Genomic DNA, 21,347 nt, shown 5'->3' on the forward strand with positions numbered 1-21,347 from the left:
TAGAGATGGCTAGTTTTATTCTTTATTGTATAAATACTTTGTACTGCCAGCCAAACTGTGTGTACTCAAGGCCCAGAACACTGGCAAGTGTCACTGATAGAACTACTGCGCAAATACTGCCGTCACTTCGGTGCAGGGACCTTCGTCGTCAGAACGCTGTGGCCGCACTTGTCACATGCGTTGTGCACAGAAAGGAAATGAAACACAAGGTCTTTAAGAAGAAAAGAAAAAAAACTATATACACAAACAACTATTACTGTAAGACAATCATTTGGTTCATGGAGTTTAAAGTAAATGGCTTCAAAGAAATATAAATTAGCACACACCACTTAAGGCACAACATAAACAATACAATTTAGTGTGGCTGCCGAAATCAGCAATCACTGCATGTGCAAGCGCATTCGTCCACTACTACTTCTGAAGTTCTAATAATCAAGTCTGCCAATATAATTGGATCTACCTGCATGTGGCCACGAGTTTATTACAACGCGTAAACATTTTACTTCGTCTGCCTAAAACAATGCTTTGTTTGGTACTGACACTAGAGGCCTACGATAGAAGGCAAGATTTATTCTTCATACAACAAACAATCTCTCGCAATACGGGCGAAAAGACAATAATGCACACAGTTCTACGGGCTGTATCAGTACGACAGCGAGACACCTACAAATCCACCGTGGCCTTGTAGTACTGCAAAGACAATCTCGATCGAAAAAGGCTCTCTACGCACATGATTGCAGCCACTACTCGGTTTTCATCATCTTGGTCTGCACTTTTTGATCAGAAAAGACGGGACACAAACCGCATCGTCAGGCTTAACAACGGAATTCAGTGCCACTTGGCGTTGGTGCCGTGTATTGTACAGCATATTTCATAAGCCCGTTTTTGTACAGCCTGGCAGGACTGACAGCCAGTACCTAATGGCTGTTGATGCAGCCAAGGTCTACAAAGATCCATCTTTAGGCAAGTACTAAATCCTACAACAGGGCTGCATTACACCTCATCAATGCTGCAAACGCAGTGCAGTGCCCTCCCCATCCAGCAGCATAGCTCTGGTCACCTCACTCGCATAGATTAATCAACAGGTGCGCAATCATCAGACGTCACATAAATCGTGGCAACGGTTACACCCGTTTTCAATGACACACCCGCAAGAGGCCAAGTACGCAACCCACATCCTGAAATAGTACATTTTTAAATGGAACAAAATTTATAAGTGTGTATGATAGGAATTACACAGATCATCACAAAGCAGTCGTCACCGTTGCACAAACGGACTAAACCCCAACCCGTGATCTTGAAAAGTGGTGTTGCTGCGAGCAGATGATGCCGCTTTGGAGGTCCTTGGGGAATCACAAAGAGGAGTGTGATATATAGCAATATTAAGGATAATAGTGATATTAAGTCCCTTATCTAAACCAGGTGAGTGTACATTGGAAGGTGTGTCAGCTCAAGTGCTGTCAACACTGACCAGGTATTGTCACTCTTCTGCTTTTCCCTTATACCTCTCGTGTCACATGATATAACACGGAACATATACTATTTATCATATCCCAAGTACCATAATATCTTCTTTCAGTAAAAAAAATGTTTGGGCAGATACAACACGCCTATGCATGGAATTTAACTCGTCAATTTGTCTCCGCAAGGTGACAGGTAATTTTGCCGCTTTATGATTAATGAAAAGGGGAAACATTTTACCCGAACAGATTGGTTCCTTGTGGCTTTTGCCTTGTGCAATGACGATCGTGTCATAGGTTGGAGCTGTAGTTTATGTTCAGGCAGCTACGTGCCTTTGTGAGGTCTGGTGGTGGGTAGGGAGACACGCAAGCCTAAATCCTTCAAAACGACTATTGCTGGGAATGTCGGGAACCTCCCAAAGCGGTCACATGGTTACAGCCAGCACTCGGGCTGCAGCAGCTGCTGCTGCCCCCTACTGATGAAGGTGCGACCCTGCTGCCGCTACGTGCGACCTCATAGGCGTGCCGCTAGGCCGGCGAACAGGCGAGACGGCGCTCGCGACGCCGCTACTTCTCAGTGAGCGACAGCATGAGCACTCGCTCCAGCTCGTCCTCCTCCTCACGTTGTCGGCGCTCGGCCTCCTGCTGCTCTCGCGCCGACATCTCCAGCACCAGGCGCAGCTGCTCAGCGTAGCCGACCTGTACTGGCAAGGAGGCCGGCGACTGCGCCGCCACCGGCGTCTGTGCCGGCGGCACTGTGCCGCCATCGTCTCCTTCTCCGGCGTCGACGTCCTTCAGCGGTGCCGCCGGTGCCGCCTCATCGCTAGGGTTTGCCGTGCCCAAGATTCCTCCTTCCTTGGCCAAACCACACCCCGCTGCTGTTGCGTGCAGCAGCAAGCTTTCCTGCAGGGCCCTGCAGTGGTCAAACAAATATTTTTATATCCTCCGTCCCAATGAGCTGTTAACATAAAAACAAGAGCTGTGATCACTGAGCTTCGGTAACAGTGAAAACATATAGAGACAGGAAGCTCATCAACTTTGCCGGATCCTCATAACAAACTACGTGGCATCTGTGTGCAGCTGGCAAACAGTAATTACATATACAAACATTGCGAGTGTGCCGCTGCGCTTGTTTTTGTCAGTAATGTTGACACGGCACACTTGGGGGATGTACTGACCTTTCCAGCTCCCTCTCTTCGTCGGTGAGGTGCTGACCGCCTGGAACGCTGTTGGACAAGGCCTCCCATACGGTTACCTGCGGACGACATGGCAAGTTCTGACGTGAGCAGAGAAACCAAAGAAGCATGGAACCTGGAGGAAGAGAGTCACAAGTACAGTTTGATTGAGCCACTGAGCAACAATGAATTTGCCCGGTGAGCTAGTCTCGGAGTTGATTTGGTATACACCGGGCCCAACGTAAATGATTTAGACTGATTGAGATATATAAGTTGGGCAAAGTTTGAGCAATGAGATCGTTTCATTTGCACGTGCTGGGTGGATTCTTACATCGAAAGATTGTGAGAGATCACGGCTGCTTGAAGAGGCCTTAGTCAAGTAGTTGATTGCTGGTGGCTGATGAGCATGGGTGAAGCCGTGAAGTGGCTCAATGACTGGGAAAGCTCACGGTGCGCAAATGCCCACTTTGCTGGTAGTCCAGCCAAACCTCGGTCATGTGAAAATAGTGTGGCACGAACCCTCGTGTCACCGTCCCACGCTCCTGCCGTCTCCACACTTCCAACGGCGCGGCCCACCTGCTCGGCCTCGGTGCCGGCCTCCAGCAGGCTCTGCTGGATGGCAAACTGCAGGAGGTCATCGTCCTCATCCCGCATGGGCTCATGCTTGCTGCTGCCCACGACGGTGTAACCACGCGGGGCCTCGAACACCGACGGGTCGACTTCGCAGCTGCGTACGCCGGCACCTTCACCCGGTGCCGGGCACGCCGCCGCCACGGTCACCTCCGGGATCGCCTGCACCAGCGGGACTGAGCACCGCACATGCGCATACACGGAGTCTTGTCAGCACGAGCAGCAGGGCAAGCGACGTCTTGCGAAAGGTACTCTTGTCACTCTGAACGCTTGACACGACGACCGGTCGATGCTGAAACTGAGCGGTTAGGTGTTGTGCAAATCCCCAAGTTCGGCCGCCCCAAGTTTAGTACATCTCTCAAGTTTTCGGCACACGCCACTGCGGGCGTCTTCAACTCCTGACAAATGTTTTTGCTAGGGAAGCCCAAAAAGTCGTGAGATTTCGAGACAACATTCCCAAGTTAGAAATTCTGCTGAGGTGAGGCCATGGTGAGGCAGAGGGGTGGTGTCCACCGCTCACCCGTGGGGTCCTCGGCCTCCCCGCTGGGCGACGGCGTTCCGTCTGCCACGGAGCAGCACACGCTCTCCACCGGCGAGTCGCACCCGTTCAGGTTCCCAAACGTGATGCGAGCGTTGAGCACGTGAAACAGAGGGATTTCTGTCAGAGGGACGAGGGGACAGCAATCGTTCTGAGAGGGCGGGGGGGATGCGGGATGGAGGAGCTGTCAAGAGGGTGGGGGGATGCGGGATGGAGGAGTTGTCAGGGGGTGGGAGATGGAGGCTGAAAAAGTTGTAAAGGGCTGGGAGATGGAGCGGCAGGATTGGGGAATGGAGGAATTGTGAGGAGGTGGTGAATAGAAGGCAGTAAGTAGAAGGTGGCGAGGAGCTGATGGCAGGCTGGAGGTAATGAGGTGAACAATGAAGATGGGACCACACAACCATGCACCTCACCGATCTTAACGGGGAAGCCGGAGGGCAGGCGCAACGTGATGAAGTCACGCAGCTTTGCGAAGTGCGCGTTACTGATGGCCATGAGGTCGATGATGGGCGTCACCTGCTCCACTAGTGACAGCGGGTGGTTCTCGCACAGCCACAGTTTGGCCTTGAACCTGCACCCCCCCCCACACACGGCAGCACACAGACGATCAAACGTGCTCGCTCGACGGACGAGCAGTAGAGGAGAACATTGGCATGCAGTGACGGGCGGTCGTGGCGGGGTCGCTCACCTCTGCGTTTTGACGGTCAGCTCTATGGGACGACCAATGTCGCGCACGCCCAGGTCAAATGCCGGGTCAAAATACTCTTCGGGGGTGATGGCTGTGGGGTTGGTGGGGCTGGCCACCTGCAAGATCTCCGCCTACACCACAGTAAGAGGTGGCAGGTCATCAGCGCCATGCTTAAACTTTCTTCCCGGCAGCGTAAGCAAAATGAAACAGGCATGACTGCAGAGATGGGCCGGTGGGGGCAAAGCACTCACCCCGCCACTGCTGGTGCCAATGTGCTGCTCAGCTATTCCCAGAAAGGACTGTAAGGGTGTCTTGGTGCCTGTGTCAATAAAATACGATGCACAGTTAGCTCAGATTTCCAACAAAGAATCAGCAGCTAAGGCCTTTTTGGGATATTTTACACTTGCTATTTTACACTGAGGCCTCCCGTTCAATGCATATATTTGTATAGGAGGCTGGTAGTCAAATATAAATACGCGTATATATTTGCCAATCACACATGCGAAGGGCGGCACGTACAGATTCACATGCCTATGCGTAATGTGCAGCTTCCGTGCACTGCTTAACAAACATGACGGTACGGACGCTACATGTCAAGCAACGCCTGATACCAGACTCAATACAAGTATTAAGTCAGTTGTTTTTCCAATGCCATACAAAAGAGAGAGATTGCTCAACAGAGACGGACAATTCACAATATGAATTCATATAGACGATTCTGTAACGGGCAGGCGTGTGAACCGTCTTGAGCGACAGCTCCCAGGGCGGACCTTTGTTGCGGGACTTGTCCTGCTCGGAGAGGTGCTCGGTGCGTGTCTTGGTGACGAGCTCCACGTTGGAGGCGCTGTAAACCTGGCACCAGACACCGCCGCGTTACTCCCGACTGCACCGCGTGCCAGGGACCGACACTGCACCGGTGTGCTCGCGCTCAGCTCGACGCTAATTTGCGCGTGGAATTTATTTACGCGACACGCCGTAGGAGACAGCTGAAGGGTTCGCACCTTGGCTTCGTATCCATTCACCGCCTCGGTTTTCTCGCTCCTCCAGCCCCAGATGCCCGACATGTTCCTGTGAGCATGAGGGAGACACCGAACTGAGCTGGAGCAATGCTGGGCTTGGGTCATGCTGGGAAACTGGTGTTCCGTGTGGAGCACCGGCGTGGCATTTGAGGCCATAAAATTACGACCGCCACATGTAGATGAGTAATGGTGGTTTAAAAAAAAATGTTCATATTATGCTGTCTTAGTTTCAAAATTGCTATTTTTAATGCTGTTTTTACAGAAATAAGGCTGTGGTTTGAGGGTAAAGCCATACACTTTAACCAACAATATGTAGGTCTTCTCCAGTTCCGCAATGAAAACAAGCCCAAGGATGCTGGCTTATAAGTAATTTCACCAAGGGTTCAAAGCGCACCCTTTCCCAAGGCCTCAATAAATCGACCCAAGAATCGGTCCTTGCTCAGCACAGACTGCCTGCATTAGGAAGAACCAACATGCTACTGATGTCACAGCCGCTAGATTTATATCACGATTGATATTTTTAAAAAATACAAGATATATTGTGACTGCTACCAAACCCTATACAGCATTCACATCACTGATGGTAACGTATGCTGCAGGTGCTACCAGGGCCTAGCAAAAAAGTTAACTCCTGGGCCCACTTATTAAGGCTACGTGATGTTGGGTCGGGCAACTAAAGGCAGCAGAGACGAACTTGGGCCGGGTCGGCCAGGCTGGTTCGCGCAAAGGGCCAGCACCATTGCAAGTGGTTTTGCGAATGCAGCGCAAGCAACTGAATTCTGCAGGGGGAATGAACGAGTCCCTGACGGGCGTCTCAGAAAACCCTGGACACAATCCCCAAGCGAGCTGCCCCCCTCTCACCTCTCAAACTGGATGTTCTTGGTGTCGATGTGCGTGGAGACAATGGGCGAGGTGAGGCGGCCGGCAATGTGTTCCTCGGACGGCTTCATGGTGGAGAGCAGCAGCTCAGGATCCTGCAGGTCCAGTGCCAGCGTCTCCAGGTACATCACCTGCTTGTCATGGTCCACTTCCATCACCAACGCACCCTCGTCTGCACATTCAGGCAAGACAATGGGCGACACACGTTATAGAAGATGGGGGGGCAGTGGGGAGGAGTAGGGGGTGGGGGGGAGCGGACAGTACAGCGAGGGAGGTGGGAGGTGGAATGGGGTGGTGGGGGAGGAGGACCCCCTCACCCTGTCCCTTGAAGATGAAGCTGCGGCTGCCACGCTGCCACGTCATGTGGTCGAATCCGAGCAGCGTGGTGTCCACACGCAGGTTGGCGCCACACTTCCACACTTTGTAGACGTCACTCGGGCAGATCCTGGACACCAGGGGGACTGCACGCACCCGGGGAGAACGCACGGTGGGGGAGGGGGGTGGGGGGGATGACTCAGCACAGGTGAGGAGTGGTTCTGTCTGACTCCGAGAAATCGTTTCCACCCATGGAATGTACCACATGCTGTAGTGTTGAGACTTACCCCAGCTCGTGAATTCCCACTTCATTTCCACATAGAAGTCCTGGGCCTGAAAGGGACACAGAAACATAATTTTGAAGTCACATCAGGCACTGAAGCAGCCTATAGGAGCCATGCCAGCAATTGCGATGCTTTACGCAAAACCTTATACCTGCCCACACTGACCAGTGTGATGTGTGGTCAAACACAACTACATGGCAATCACTGCGTGGGGAGGCCTTAATCTAACAGTGGATGATAATGAGCTGTCTATTATTATACATTTTGTAAGTAATTCACACTGGCACAGATTTAACACCTGGAACGAGCATACTTCACAACGTGTGGTTTGGTGGCACGTGGCGGAAGGTGCACGTCTGTGTTACTGTGCTAAGGTCCAAAAATTAAAAATAACCACAAGCGGCGGAAAAATAGAAACCTCTTGTGTTTTTGAAGGGCATTTTGACCTGTGACTGTGCCAATCCACAGACGCGGCGGTTTCATGAGCAGCCACACGGGCGAACGAGGCGCCGATTGTGTCGACGCAGCGGAGGAAGAGGTGGGAGGCGAGAAGATGGGAGGCGAAGAAGTGAGCGGTGATATCAGGAGAGGAAGGACGATGGGTGAGGGAGGGAGAAGACAAGGACACGGAAGGTAGTGGGGAGCAGGAGTAGGGGATGCGCCGAAAGATACAGCCACAAATCTGAATCTGGGCAGTGTGAAACGAGGCTGTAGTACATTATACATGCAGCATGGTGATCATATGACATGTGAAGCATGCTGGAAGGATCAATCTCATTGGCACAACAGCATATTTTCTGTCCAGAAATCACCTTCTGTTTGTTTTATTACTCGCAATGGTTCCCAAACGCTTACACGCGCTTCTGTCTAATGAGGTGATCATCATTTACAGAAAATGTTAACATTTGTTTACGAGGGCTGGGGAGCATTCAAACGAATTGTCCTATCTCCAGATGCGTTGAAGAGGTTGGATGAGAGTGTGGAAAAAATCAGAGATCCTGTGGTGGAGATGGTGGTGGTAAATGGTTTGGTAGTGGTGTCCAAGTGTAGTCATAGAAGAGGTGGTGGGCAGGCGTGGTGGAGTGTTGTGGTATTGGTGAATTGGTGATGATGGTGGATAGGTGATGGTGGATAGGTGTGGAGGTGAGTGTGTGGTGGTGTGGGCACCTGGGTCTGCCCCGTGACCTCCTGCCAGCGGGCGTTTGACACTTCACGCGGCCTCAACGTACACATAGCCTGGCACAAGCGTCGTGGTGACATCACCGCCGCTTAGTGGCAAATGGCGGTTGTTGTTGTTTGTGGTGGTGGGCGTGTGTGGTGGTGGTGGCGAGCATGTGTGATGGAGGTGGGCATGTAGAGGTGTGCTGGTGTAGGGGGGGGGTGGGCGGGTGTTGTGAAAGTGGGCCAATGCGGTAGAGGTTGGCGGGTGTGGAGCATGGTGGTGGTACAGGTGGTGTTGGCGGTTGTCGCAATGGCAAAAGCAGCAGCACCTTGCGGAGTTTGCCAAGGAGCTCGGGAATGCCCTCGAGCCTCTTTGTGGCGCGCTGATAGTCCCGGTACTGCAGCACGAGCTGCACCAGCTCGGGGTCGCCGGTGCTCACCGCCTCCTGCAGCACTGCCGGCAGCGCACGGGGAGAGGAGTGGCTCGCACAACGGCCCTCACACCCTCAACACACACGGCACCCAGGCCTCCCCTGCACAAGAGACTACTAGTCTCACTTCGTGGATGCTCACCTGGTCTGTTAATCTTTGGATCTTTGTGTACATCTGTGGGTTTATAAGAAAGTCTAAGTTAAAGCGTCTCTGTATGAATCCATGGATATCTAGGCAAGAATGTTTTCTCTTGAGTTTCTATGAAGTTTGTTTTCATGATTGCATTGCACAGACTCAATGGCTCAATGTCAAGCAACCAGCAACAAACAGCACTATTAATCGACCAAGCAGCTCTATCTAAAACCTTCGGCTGCTAGACCACCAAGATTTTATGGTCTTCCAAAAATCCATAAAGAAAGTACTCCACTCCGTCCTATCGTTTCTACCATCAACTCACCTACCTACAATCTGGCCCGATTTATGTCTGAGACCCTGCTTCCATTCACGGGCAAGACCACCTCAGTAGTACTTAATTCAGCTCACTTGGTTTCTCTAATCAAGGACATTTTACTCTCTCCAGATGATTTGCTTGTCAGCTTCGATGTAGTCTCTATGTTCACCAATGAACCTGTACCTGACACCATAGTAATAATTGAAGACTTGGTCCAACAGGGACTGAATCCTGATGTACCAACTTTGGTGAGGCACTGCCTTACAAACACTTACTTCATCTGGAATGGTACATTCTACAAACAAAATGAAGGTACCCCTATGGATTCTCCCTTATCACCAGTGGTAGTGAATGTTTTCATGGAGAAATTTGAAACAGATGCCATCCTGCCATCAACCCTACGTCCTTCCCTGTGGAAGAGATACGGAGATTACACTTTCATCATCTGGCCACATGGCCAGCCAGCACTGAACCATTTTTTCAACCACATCAATTCCATACATTCCTTCCATAAAATCCACCATGGAAGTGGAAAATGATGGCAAGCTACCATTCCTGGATGTTTTCATCAAGAAGAGGCCTGATGGCTCGTTAGGACATTCCGTCTACAGGAAACCCACCCACACGGATTCCCATCTAAAGCCTGACTCCCACCACCATCCGGCCCAGAAGAACTCCCTCATCAAAACACTACACCATAGGGCCCGCTGCATCTCCGACCAACGCCACCTAGCCAGTGAACTGGAGCACGTACACCAAGCCCTCAAGATGAATGGATACTCAGACTGCACAATCCGCAAAGCTGTAGCCCCAACCATGGGGAGACAACCATCTGAGGACCCAATCAAAACCATCACCTTGCCATACATAGCAGCTGTTACCAAAATTGTTTCCAAAATCTTAAACAAACACAAGATCCAGGTCCGATTCAATACAGTACACAAAATCCGTGATTTGATCCCATCTGTGAAGGATGTCATTCCTGACATGCAATACCCTGGTGTCTACAAATTAAGTTGTGTCTGCGGCAGCAGTTACATTGGGGAAACGAAACGACACGTCCCGGACCGTGCTCGCGAACACAAGGCTGATTTGAAACACGGCAGAACCAATACCTCTGCAGTGGCTGATCATTGTAATTACGCAGTGGGCTCGCACGATATTGTTTTTTTCCGAGACCAAGGTACTCTCCAAACCTTCGGGTTACCATCAAAGATTTGTCCATGAAGCCATCCAGATATATAAACACAGAGACAATTTCAACCGAGAAGATGGGTATAAGCTGAGCACTCATTGGAAAGACGTTATTAACCATGCAAAGTCGTAACTTTGATGGCAGCCTCGGCCGGTTGGTGCGCCCTGTTTTTTCCAGTTTTGTATTGAGAGGGGCCTGCTGTTCAACACACCCGTGCTGGTGAGAGAGGCCTGCTGTTCATCACACCCGTGCTGGTGAGAGAGGCCTGCTGTTGAGGGGCCTGCTGTTCATCACACCCGTGCTGGTGAGAGGCCTGCTGTTCAGCACACCCGTGTTGAGGGGCCTGCTGTTCAGCACACCCTTGCTGGTGTGAGAGGCCTGCTGTTAAGCACACCCGTGCTGGTGAGAGGGGCCTGCTGTTCATCACATCCGTGTTGGTGAGAGAGGCCTGCTTTTCAGCACACCCATGCTGGTGAGAGGGGCCTGCTGTTCAGCACACCCGTGTTGAGGGGCCTGCTGTTCATCACATCCGTGTTGGTGAGAGAGGCCTGCTGTTCAGCACACCCGTGCTGGTGAGAGAGGCCTGCTGTTCAGCACACCCGTGTTGAGGGGCCTGCTGTTCAGCACACCCGTGCTGGTGAGAGGGGCCTGCTGTTGAGGGGCCTGCTGTTCAGCACACCCGTGCTGGTGAGAGAGGCCTGCTGTTCAGCACACCCGTGCTGGTGAGAGGGGCCTGCTGTTCATCACACCCGTGTTGGTGAGAGAGGCCTGCTGTTCAGCACACCCGTGCTGGTGAGAGGGGCCTGCTGTTCAGCACACCCGTGCTGGTGAGAGGGGCCTGCTGTTCAGTGCACCTGTGCTGGTGAGAGGGGCCTGCTGTTCAACACACCCGTGCTGGTGAGAGGGGCCTGCTGTTCATCACATCCGTGTTGGTGAGAGAGGCCTGCTGTTCAGCACACCCATGCTGGTGAGAGAGGCCTGCTGTTCAGCACACCCGTGTTGAGGGGCCTGCTGTTCAGCACACCCATGCTGGTGAGAGGGGCCTGCTGTAGAGGGGCCTGCTGTTCAGCACACCCGCGCTGGTGAGAGAGGCCTGCTGTTGAGGGGCCTGCTGTTCAGCACACCCGTGCTGGTGAGAGAGGCCTGCTGTTCAGCACACCGTGTTGAGGGGCCTACTGTTCAGCACACCCGTGCTAGTGAGAGGGGCCTGCTGTTCAGCACACCCGTGCTGGTGAGAGGGGCCTGCTGTTCAGCACACCCGTGCTGGTGAGAGGGGCCTGCTGTTCAGCACACCTGTGCTGGTGAGAGGGGCCTGCTGTTCAACACACCCGTGCTGGTGAGAGGGCCTGCTGTTCAACACACCCGTGCTGGTGAGAGGAGCCTGCTGTTCAGCACACCCGTGCTGGTGAGAGAGGCCTACTGTTCATCACACCCGTGCTGGTGAGAGGGGCCTGCTGTTCATCTCACCCGTGTTGGTGAGAGGGGCCTGCTGTTCAGCACACCCGTGCTGGTGAGAGGGGCCTGCTGTTCAACACACCCGTGCTGGTGAGAGAAGCCTACTGTTCATCACACCCGTGCTGGTGAGAGAAGCCTACTGTTCAGCACACCCGTGCTGGTGCGAAGATTGCGCCGATGATGGTAGCCTCAGCCGGTCGGTGCGCCCTGTTTTGTCTTGTTTTGTCTGTCAATTCAGTGTTTTGCCAAGATTTTCGGAGTTCTCTAACAAGAGACGAACTTTTAAATATCAGGGAAACAACTCCTGTGGATTTAATTCCTACTTTTCTGCTTCCAGCGGCAGAATTAGTAGGCATTCTAGTCAATGCTGCGCTAGGCTTTGCTCAAGCAGCGAAACGCCGCCCAAGGGGTAAACGGTCGGGGGCTCTAGTACGGCTACGCAGACGCGGGATCCGAACAGTGCTTCCGATCTTTTTCCTCTCCAACGTACGTTCACTGTACAACAAAATGGATGAACTTCAGCTACTGATAGTAAAAAACAAAGACTTTCTTTCAGCTTCTGCTTTGTGCTTCACGGAAACATGGCTGTGTGATTTGATTCCGGACACTTCGCTACAACTAGCAGGATTCCATCTTGTAAGATCGGATCGTGACATAGCACTCTCCGGCAAGACGAAAGGCGGTGGTATTTGTTTTTACATTAACAGTGGCTGGTGTGTAGATGTCACAGTGATTCTGCAACATTGTTCTCCACTCCTTGAATCAATTTTTATAACCTGTAAACTGTTTTACTCGCTCGCGAGTTCGCGTCGCTCATTTTGGTCGGAGTTTATTTGCCGCCTTGTCCTCAGGTTAAAGAGGCCCAACGCATGCTCGCCGATCAGATTCTGAGTGTGGAGCGAGCAAATCCAGATTCGTTGGTTATCGTACTTGGCGACTTTAACAAAGGTAATCTCAGCCACGAACTCCCCAAATACATACAATTCATTAAATGCGCAACCAGAGAAGGGAACACTCTGGATCACTGCTACACTACAGTCAGTAGAGCCTACCAAGCCGTCCCCCGAGCAGCACTAGGACACTCTGACCATGTCATGGTCCACCTGATTCCTGCATACAGGCAGAAACTAAAACTCTGTAAACCTGCTGTGAGGACATCTAAACAGTAGACCAGTGAGGCTGTGGAAGATTTGTGGGCGTGCTTAGACTGTACTGACTGGGATATGTTCACGACTGCTACCAATAGTCTGGATGAACTCACAGAGGCTGTGACGTCCTACATCAGCTTCTGTGAGGACTGCTGTATCCCAACACGTACCAGGGTGAACTTTAACAACAATAAGCCCTGGTTCTCAGCAAAGCTCAGAAGGTTGAGGTTGGAGAAGGAGGAAGCGTTTAGGAGTGGGGATAGAGACAGACTCAAGGAGTCGAAGAACAGGTTTAGCAAAGCGGTGAGAGAGGCTAAACGACTGTACTCAGAGACTAAAACACCAGTTCTCTACTAACGACGCTGCTTCTGTCTGGAGAGGGCTCAGGCAGATCACCAACTACAAACCCAGAGCCCCGCACACCACTAACGACTCCCGCCTAGCCAACGACCTGAACGAGTTCTACTGCAGATTTGAAAGACAATTGGACTGTCCTGAACCACCCCTTCCCACCCAAGAGGCCCCACCCCCCACCCATACTACAGAGACGATTCTCTCCTTTCAGGAGGGAGAAGTTAATAGACTTTTCAAGAGGCAGAATCCACGCAAAGCAGCCGGGTCGGACTCTGTCTCTCCAGCCACCCTCAGGCACTGCGCTGACCAGCTGTCTCCGGTGTTCACCAACATCTTTAACACCTCCCTGGAGACATGCCATGTACCAGCCTGTCTCAAGTCCTCCACCATCATCCCTGTGCCCAAAAAGCTAAGGCCAACAGGACTAAATGATTACAGACCGGTCGCCCTTACATCTGTGGTAATGAAGTCTTTTGAGCGCCTGGTCCTGGCACACCTAAAAGCCATCACAGACCCTCGCCTGGACCCCCTTCAGTTTGCCTACAGAGCCAACAGGTCTGTGGACGATGCAGTTAACATGGCCCTCCACTTCACCCTACAGCATCTGGACGCCCCAGCATCCTACGCCAGGATCCTGTTTGTGGACTTCAGCTCTGCCTTCAACACCATCATCCCTGCCCTGCTTCAGGACAAGCTCTTCCAGCTGAACGTGCCCTACACCACCTGTAAATGGATCACAGACTTCCTGTCTGACAGGAAGCAGTGCGTTAAGCTGGGAACACAAATCTCTGACTCCAGGTCCATCAGCACCGGAACTCCTCAGGGCTGCGTCCTTTCCCCACTGCTCTTCTCCCTGTATACCAACAGCTGCACCTCCAATCATCTATTCCGTCAAACTCTTGAAGTTTGCGGACGACACCACTCTCATTGGGCTGATCTCTGGTGGGGATGAGTCTGACTATAGGTGGGAAGCTGACAACCTGGTGACCTGGTGTAGCCAGAACAACTTAGAGCTAAATGCTCTAAAGACAGTTGAGATGGTTGTGAACTTCAGGAAGAATACAGCCCCCCTCACCCCCATCACCCTGTTAGACTCCCCAGTCAAAATTGTAGAGTCCTTCCGCTTCCTGGGCACTATTCTCTCCCAGGACCTCAAGTGGGAACTGAACATCAGCTCCCTCACCAAGAGAGCTCAACAGAGGATGTACTTTCTACGGCAGCTGAAGAAATTCAACCTGCCAAAGACAATGATGGTGCAATTCTATACAGCGATCATTGAATCCATCCTCACCTCCTCCATAACCGTCTGGTACGCTGCTGCCACTGCCAAGGACAAGAGCAGACTGCAGCGTATCATCCACACTGCTGAGAAGGTAATTGCCTGCAATCTACCAACCCTCGAGGACCTGCACACGACAAGGACCATGAGGCGAGCGAGGAAGATTATGGCCGATTCCTCCCACCCTGGACACTCTGTTTCAGCTACTCCCCTCCGGCAGAAGGCTTCGGTCCTTCAGGACCAAAACCTCACGCCATAAAAACAGTTTCTTCCCATCTGCTGCTGGCCTGTTAAACAAGGCCAAGGGCTTACACTGATGTTAACATTTTTTTCTACATAATGACACCTTGCCGATATTAACTATGTTAACCTATTTGTATTTTTAATTTTTAAATTATATCTTAAAGCTATTTTATATTCGATATTTATTCAATTTTATATACTTCAGCCCCTTGGTGTTAGTTAGACTTTTAACCCTTATTATTATAGTAAGACTTGTTTAAAACTTATTTGAGATTTTAGATTCCTATATGTTGAATGTATGCACCATCCTGCCAAAGTAAATTCCGTGTCGGTGTGAACTTTCATGGCGAATAAAACCCTTTCTGATTCTGATTCTGAACTTGCTGTGGTGCTTCCATTCTTCCCTGCCGTTTGGCTGTTATCTCCAACTCTCTGAGTTGCATTGCCCTGTTACAGTGAGGGAAAAAAGTATTTGATCACCTGCTGATTTTGTACGTTTGCCCACTGACAAAGAAATGATCAGTCCATCATTTTAATGGTAGGTTTATTTGAACAGTGAGAGACAGAATAACAACAAAAACATCCAGGGAGCTGAAGGTTCGAGTTGCCAAACGTCAGTCTCGAAACCTTAATGACTTGGAGAAGATCTGCAAAGAGGAGTGGGACAAAATCCCTCCTGAGATGTGTGCAAACCTGGTGGCCAACTACAAGAAACATCTGACCTCTGTGATTGCCAACAAGGGTTTTGCTACCAAGTACTAAGTCATGTTTTGCAGAGGGGTCAAATGCTTATTTCCCTCATTAAAATGCAAATCAATTTATAACATTTTGACATGCGTTTTTCTGGATTTTCTTGTTGTTATTCTGTCTCTCACTGTTCAAATAAACCTACCATTAAAATTATAGACTGATAATTTATTTGTCAGTGGGCAAACGTACAAAATCAGCCGGGGATCAAACACTTTTTTCCCTCACTGTAGGTGCCTCTGCATTAACCAGCTGGGGTCTCACTAACATGGCCACCTCTGCTCCCTTAGCCTCGGTGTACCGATGGTTCTGGCTGTGTGATGGGCTGTGTGTCTCACTGGCGCGACCACCGTTGCGGTGGTTCCCCTTGCGTGGACGCTCTTGCCTCTCACAGCGCAGTTGGCAGCGCCGCAGCTTGTGTTACACATAGACATGACATTAACTTGCTAATCCCCCTAATCTCCCTGCCTATTCTCTCCCATCAACATAGTGCTAATCTCCCATTAACACTGCTGTTGTTCGCATATGCGGGGATGATACTCTTATGCGGCGACGGAAGCTCATTTCATGCTAATCTCTCTTTCCCTAACCTCCCCCGTTAACACAACTCATGTGCTTGCATCCGCTTGCTTGCCCATTAGCACATAAATAACCTCTTGTTGTAACAGCTCTCTCGCTGGTTCAGCAGTTCCACTGCTGGATTATTTTTTCTGCCTGAGGACAACCGCTTGTGTCGCGATCGAAGCGCCGTGATATATTAATTTTTGTTTCATTTTATTTTTCTACCTACGTGACTTTACCCGAAAGAACCAAAGAGTATGGATTCCTGCAGTCACGAAAGCTTCAAATCAAGTTAATCATTAGAAAAAAATGTAAATCACTTCTGCTTTGCTGGACTTATTAATCCAGATCTCTATAAAAAAATATAGACTTCTACTCTCAATGGGCTCTCACCAAGCTATAAAGGCCAATCTATGTTATCTATCTTGCGCACTCGTGATAATCTAGGTTATTAGAGTTGTGCATTCATAAAAGTACTGGCTGGTACGTCTACGGGCTTCTATCTGCACACACCTATTCTGCGCTGCTACACTTAATTAAATCCAGGTTTCCCTCCCTGGAAAAACAGACTTGTGCTCTCAATGGGCTGTCATCTGTTCAAAAAGTAGAAGTCATCTCTGATGTTATCTCTTTAATGGACATGAGGCTGACCAGGCGCCCCAGGAGTGAGCCACCCACCCGTCCAGCCCTGTGCGTTTTCATGATTGACGTCGGCGTTGTAGCGCAGCAGCACCCGCGTCGACTCCAGGTGTCCCAGTGCCACCGACAGGTGCAGAGGGGTCCTACCCCGAGGGTCCACCGAGTCCAGATTGCTCTGATGATACGCACACACGCGTGCACACGCGTGAACATACGCACACACATATATCTCCTGTAGAGTCCTAATAGACCGTTTTAGCAGGTGGTGAGCACTAATGAAGGGTGGCACAATGCACAAGGGAGTGGAATGTCTTGCACCACGCTCGGCCACCTTTGTATCCCCAGTGTTGATGTTTATACACTGCACCAGGTACATGTTGAAGTCTGAGTCAACCTAGTGTCGGCCCAGCACAGGTTAAAATAATCCACACTTGATGTGAAGCCATGGCCAGGAATCAATCAGTGATAGCCAGGTTCTTAAGTGCAGCCCACTAACCACTATCTTGTTACATACAGTATACACAAATGTGCGTGCACACATACAGCGCTTAATGTGGCTCGCTCTCAGTTGCCAAACCGAATCAGGTGTTCTCACTCCTCCACGAATGCAGCCATGACAGCCCTTATAAAACGCGCATAGGGAATGCCGTCTTGTGCCTCCTGTCTGCGAAGAAGGTTGTTTGGGTCTGCCCAGTTCCCTCAAGCAACGCATTCCTGGCATCAGTGCTGACGGACATACCGATCTTAGGCAACCCCCTCACATCTTGGCTCCTCTGAAAACGGGATCAACCACTTGAGATGTAACTCCTGTGCTTTATGTTACACCGCACTGTCCCATCTCAATGGTAAAAGGCGCTTTTTGACAACACGTGTGCAATTTCCATTTGGTGTTCATATTGGTGTTTGTATGATGGCTGCCTAGGGCTTGACCCACACAGGGTGCCGTGCATGAGGACAACATGGATGCAAGGGACAAGGGTGCGGGTGTTTATGTAACACCATTTTTGTTCCTAGGTAGTAAGTATTCTTTTTTTAATTGCTTATGCCTAAAAAGTATAGAAAATGGCTATTATTCCCCACAAAATTTGCTTTTGTGACCAGGACTTTATTTGAAGGAATGACACAAATACACACGTTTTCTCATTGAAAACAGATACATTTCTAAATATCAGTCCTGGTCACAAAAGCAAAGTTTGTGGGGAATAATAGCCATTTTCTGTACTTTTGAGGCATAAGCAATTAGGAAATAACACTTACTACCCAGGAAAAAAAAAGTGTTACACAGTGAATTATCACCCTGAATGTGCCCAATCCCATCACATTTCAGAACCAGGATGGAGCCTGGTTAGTACTTGGATGGTGGACTGTACAGGAATATAAGGTGTTTGTTGGCTTGGTTTTGGAGACGGCCCAGAGATATCAGTATTATTATTATTAATCTCTCCTCTCACCTGGGAGATAGGAATCGTATCCAATTTCCCCTTGTACGTGTGAAGGGTTATTTCCAGGTACTCTGGTCTCCTCCCACTTGCGAAACACTCATTCATAGAATTGGCCAAACATCCCAAAAAGCCCAGACAACTAAAAGAGTATCAAGAGTCAGTGAGGACTTCCTGGGGAAATAAAAGCCATTATTACTAACCCAGGCAGGTTGGTAGAGTTACGGGTGACCGGCTGGGTGTGGTGCAGGGTGACCTGTCACATGGGTAAGGTGCGAGGTGTTTGTTCAAACATCGAGGTATGTCCGACACCAGCAGAACCCCTTCGAGTGGTCAGTAAGAGTTTATTGATTTCAGCTAAGTCTAGTAAAGTTTTCACAGCCTACAGCCATGACCTTTCCACCTGCACTGATGCACCGTGCAATGCTCTGTTCTAATTCCACTAGTCTTTGTTTGATTTACTCAATAACCCAGGAACCAGCTGTGCGCTCATACAGGCAACAAAAGATGCAGCAGTGCGTGGTCTGGTTAACCAACCACAAGGAAAACACCACTTTTGAAAATGCCAGCGGAACCGAGCGGTGGGGCATCACTGAAGCAAGTCACCAGGGGCACCGAACACGCTGCAAATCCGGATGAGCTTGGGTGAGAGGTGGTTAAATATTTATGAAGGGGAGATTTTTTTTTTTACAAATAACCCGCACACATTTCCAGGTTTAAGTCACTGCAGAACTATTTGAATAGCAAAACTAAAACACGAACAAAAATGTCAAAGTGACAGAGGTGTGTTAAAGATAGAGGGAAGGGTCAGTGATTGGTTGGCTCGTTGATTAGAGGTTTAACGATCACTCGTGTATGAATGACTATTTTTTCGATTTAAAGCTTTCGTGACTGCAATGATTCATCTTCTTTGGTTCTTTCGGTGAAGTCATTCTCATTCTACGTGACTTTACCGAAAGAACCAAAGAAGATGAATGACTATTTGTTTAGAAATAGGGGCACAGCCAGTATTAGTGCGTGGATGGTTTGATTGGTTAATGGCAATAATTAGGACTAGGGGCTGCGTGGCTTGTTTGTGAGTGGTAGGATTAGTAACTGTGTCTAGTTGGTTACGGTCTGGGTTCGTACTCATGTCTGATTGGAAAGTTGGTTATGGGTAGGTCAAGTACAAGTCCAGTTAGTTAGGCTTAGTACTCATATTTAGTAGGCAATATGGTAGTGCTTACAGGGTTGGACAAGCACTTGATACACTTGTGTGCTCCACCCACTAACTGCTCATCCTGTTTCGCCATTGAAACTCGTTTCCGTATCAGATTTGCATGATCTTCACAGCTGACATAGCACCGTACATGGCCTCTGACAGTGCCAACAGTGATCCGTGGACTGCCATGCTCCCCACCTTCACCAGATGTACAAATCGTGGCCAAATAACCCTCATGACCAGCAAAGCGTGGCGAGGAATCTCATCAAGCAGTAAATTGACAGAGTGGCGTGTGTTCGATATCTATGCATGTTTATTAATATCCGGAGAGAGCAGACCTGTGCATAATTGTAAGTAACCAGGAGCATTGTTCAGCAAGTTGGGGTCTCCATCGCTACTGTCATGCGTCCTCTCCCCATCTATAACTGCAACAGTGCGAACTGTTATGAATTCTCTTCTGATGCGTCGCGTTAATTTTATTTTCGTCTGCCTGTAAACACAGGCGAGGCGATCGCACCCCAGCGCCTCCCTCGCACGTAGCCGTGCGAATCGCGTCTCTTCTTGCGTGTAAATACTGTGCAGAAAGTGGTGCTTGGGAAACCTGCAAGTATCTCCAATGTCGACGAATCAACAAGATCTCATTGTGTACATGGCCAGCCATTGATCACGACACAGATTTGCCTCGTCGATGTGTTTGTTAATCGCGGCTCTTCCTGTGTGTAAATACTGTTGCGGTAATTTGTCAACCAGGTCTCCATTGGCAATGTGTCAAAATTATTATCTTGTACATCCACGAGGGAAAAATTCTATAGCCCAGATATTCCCATTAATTTTGTCAACGGGGTACATTGTGTGTAGTTAAGGAGAGGTATTTATTATCTCAGATCACCCTCGTCAATGTGCTAATTATCACATGGGAATACCGTCACGACATTTGCACCACAGTTGCCCCTTGCCACTATCACTTGCGTGCTCCCCTCTGTGTATGATTCATTTAAAATACAGAAGCTTGACTTGCCAACACAGCAGCTCTCTGCCTTTGTCGTTTATCGGCTTTATAATTTCAAGTCTCCATTTCAAGTGCCATTCGCATCTCTTCCGGGTAGCAATACAGGAGCAGTTAAGTGACAAGATCTCGCCGAATATCGTGTCAAGAGGGAATAACAACAGAATCACCTGTGAATTAAGTACAGAGATTCATTACTGAAGGCCTCCCCCCTAGGCATTGCGAACACAGGATGTGTGTGTGAAGGCAGGAGAGAAGGTAATGACTAACATTGACAGGTCACTTCACCAATGGCAACGCGCTCTCCCTTACCTACGATTACAAAAAAAACCCAGCGTGACCTGTCATCCCAGCATCTCCATCGCCATTGCCCCGTCATCACAGTTATCAACCACAGCGCGCACGGGGAGAGGTGGCCTGCGACGAAGCCTCGAAAACGCCCGGCCTCGCCTAGCCGCGCCGCCGGGTCCCTCGCGCCTCGACCCCGCGGGGCCTTAAAACTCCGCACTTTCCCGCGGGGAGGGGGGAGATCGCGGCCGCCGCTCTCTGAAATCCGCAGCGCGGATGCGCGAAATCTCGCTCGCAATTGGTCGAGCGGGGCACCACGTGAGCCACCGCGACCAACAGCGCGCAGGGCGGCGGACAAAGCGCGTGGGAAATGTAAACGCGGCAACGGCCGTGGGCCCCGCGTTCGCGCCGCTCCCCTCACCCGGTCGCCGCTGAGGCGCCGCTCGAGCTCGCCGAAGCCGTTGCGCCACACGAGCAGGTGGAGCGGGAAGTGCTCGGGCTTGTTCCTGTCGGCCGAGCTCATGGCGGCGCGGGCTCAGAGGCAGCGGCCGTGGCGCGTCCCCCCCGCGTCTTCCGCCGCGCTCCAGGGCGGGCCGCGCGGGCGAGACCAACTCGGGATAACCGGCGACACGCGGGGGGGGGGGGTGTTGGCGAGTGCTTCAGTTTACGCTTCGCAGCAACGCCAGCCCTATGAAAATGTCGGCAATCGGAACGCGTAACCTTTAGACTGAGATGATTAATGATAAGACTTTGAATGAAC

At 50.4% G+C, this 21,347-nt stretch overlaps 1 protein-coding gene across 2 annotated transcripts; it reads right to left on the reverse strand.

Moving 5' to 3' along the window:
• Positions 1–21,181, reverse strand: LOC116950225 (ankyrin repeat domain-containing protein 13D-like). 2 transcript variants are annotated; one of them, XM_032967851.2, is made up of 15 exons: positions 21,009–21,181; positions 16,693–16,828; positions 8,479–8,603; positions 6,992–7,037; positions 6,707–6,850; positions 6,372–6,561; positions 5,493–5,559; positions 5,262–5,343; positions 4,743–4,810; positions 4,492–4,622; positions 4,217–4,374; positions 3,786–3,923; positions 3,155–3,441; positions 2,639–2,715; positions 1–2,373 (listed from the first exon to the last, which is right to left on the reverse strand). In XM_032967851.2, the coding sequence occupies exons 1-15, from the start codon at positions 21,108–21,110 to the stop codon at positions 2,028–2,030; spliced, it is 2,097 nt and encodes a 698-aa protein (XP_032823742.2). In that variant the 5' UTR covers positions 21,111–21,181; the 3' UTR covers positions 1–2,027. The 2 variants fall into 2 exon arrangements, with proteins under 2 accessions (XP_032823742.2, XP_032823743.1); XM_032967852.2 differs by having other exon boundaries at positions 3,212–3,441; positions 21,009–21,180.
• Between the last annotated feature and the right edge of the window lie 166 nt (positions 21,182–21,347).

Source organism: Petromyzon marinus, chromosome 38 (assembly GCF_048934315.1).
Source record: "Petromyzon marinus isolate PM22_M1 ecotype Great Lakes invasive population chromosome 38, UKy_Petmar_22M1.pri1.0, whole genome shotgun sequence".
In the NCBI taxonomy this organism is placed as follows: Eukaryota; Metazoa; Chordata; class Hyperoartia; order Petromyzontiformes; family Petromyzontidae; genus Petromyzon; species Petromyzon marinus.

What these genes read in the sequence shown, in the direction of transcription:
- LOC116950225 (XM_032967851.2), bottom strand. Translation starts at nt 21,110, where the DNA reads ATGAGCTCGGCCGACAGGAACAAGCCCGAGCACTTCCCGCTCCACCTG. An exon ending in AAGAACATCCAGTTTGAGAG is followed by an intron (nt 5,560 to 6,371) that starts GTGAGAGGGGGG and finishes TCATGCTCACAG; the next exon opens with GAACATGTCGGGCATCTGGG. An exon ending in TGAATGGATACGAAGCCAAG is followed by an intron (nt 5,344 to 5,492) that starts GTGCGAACCCTT and finishes GTCTGGTGCCAG; the next exon opens with GTTTACAGCGCCTCCAACGT.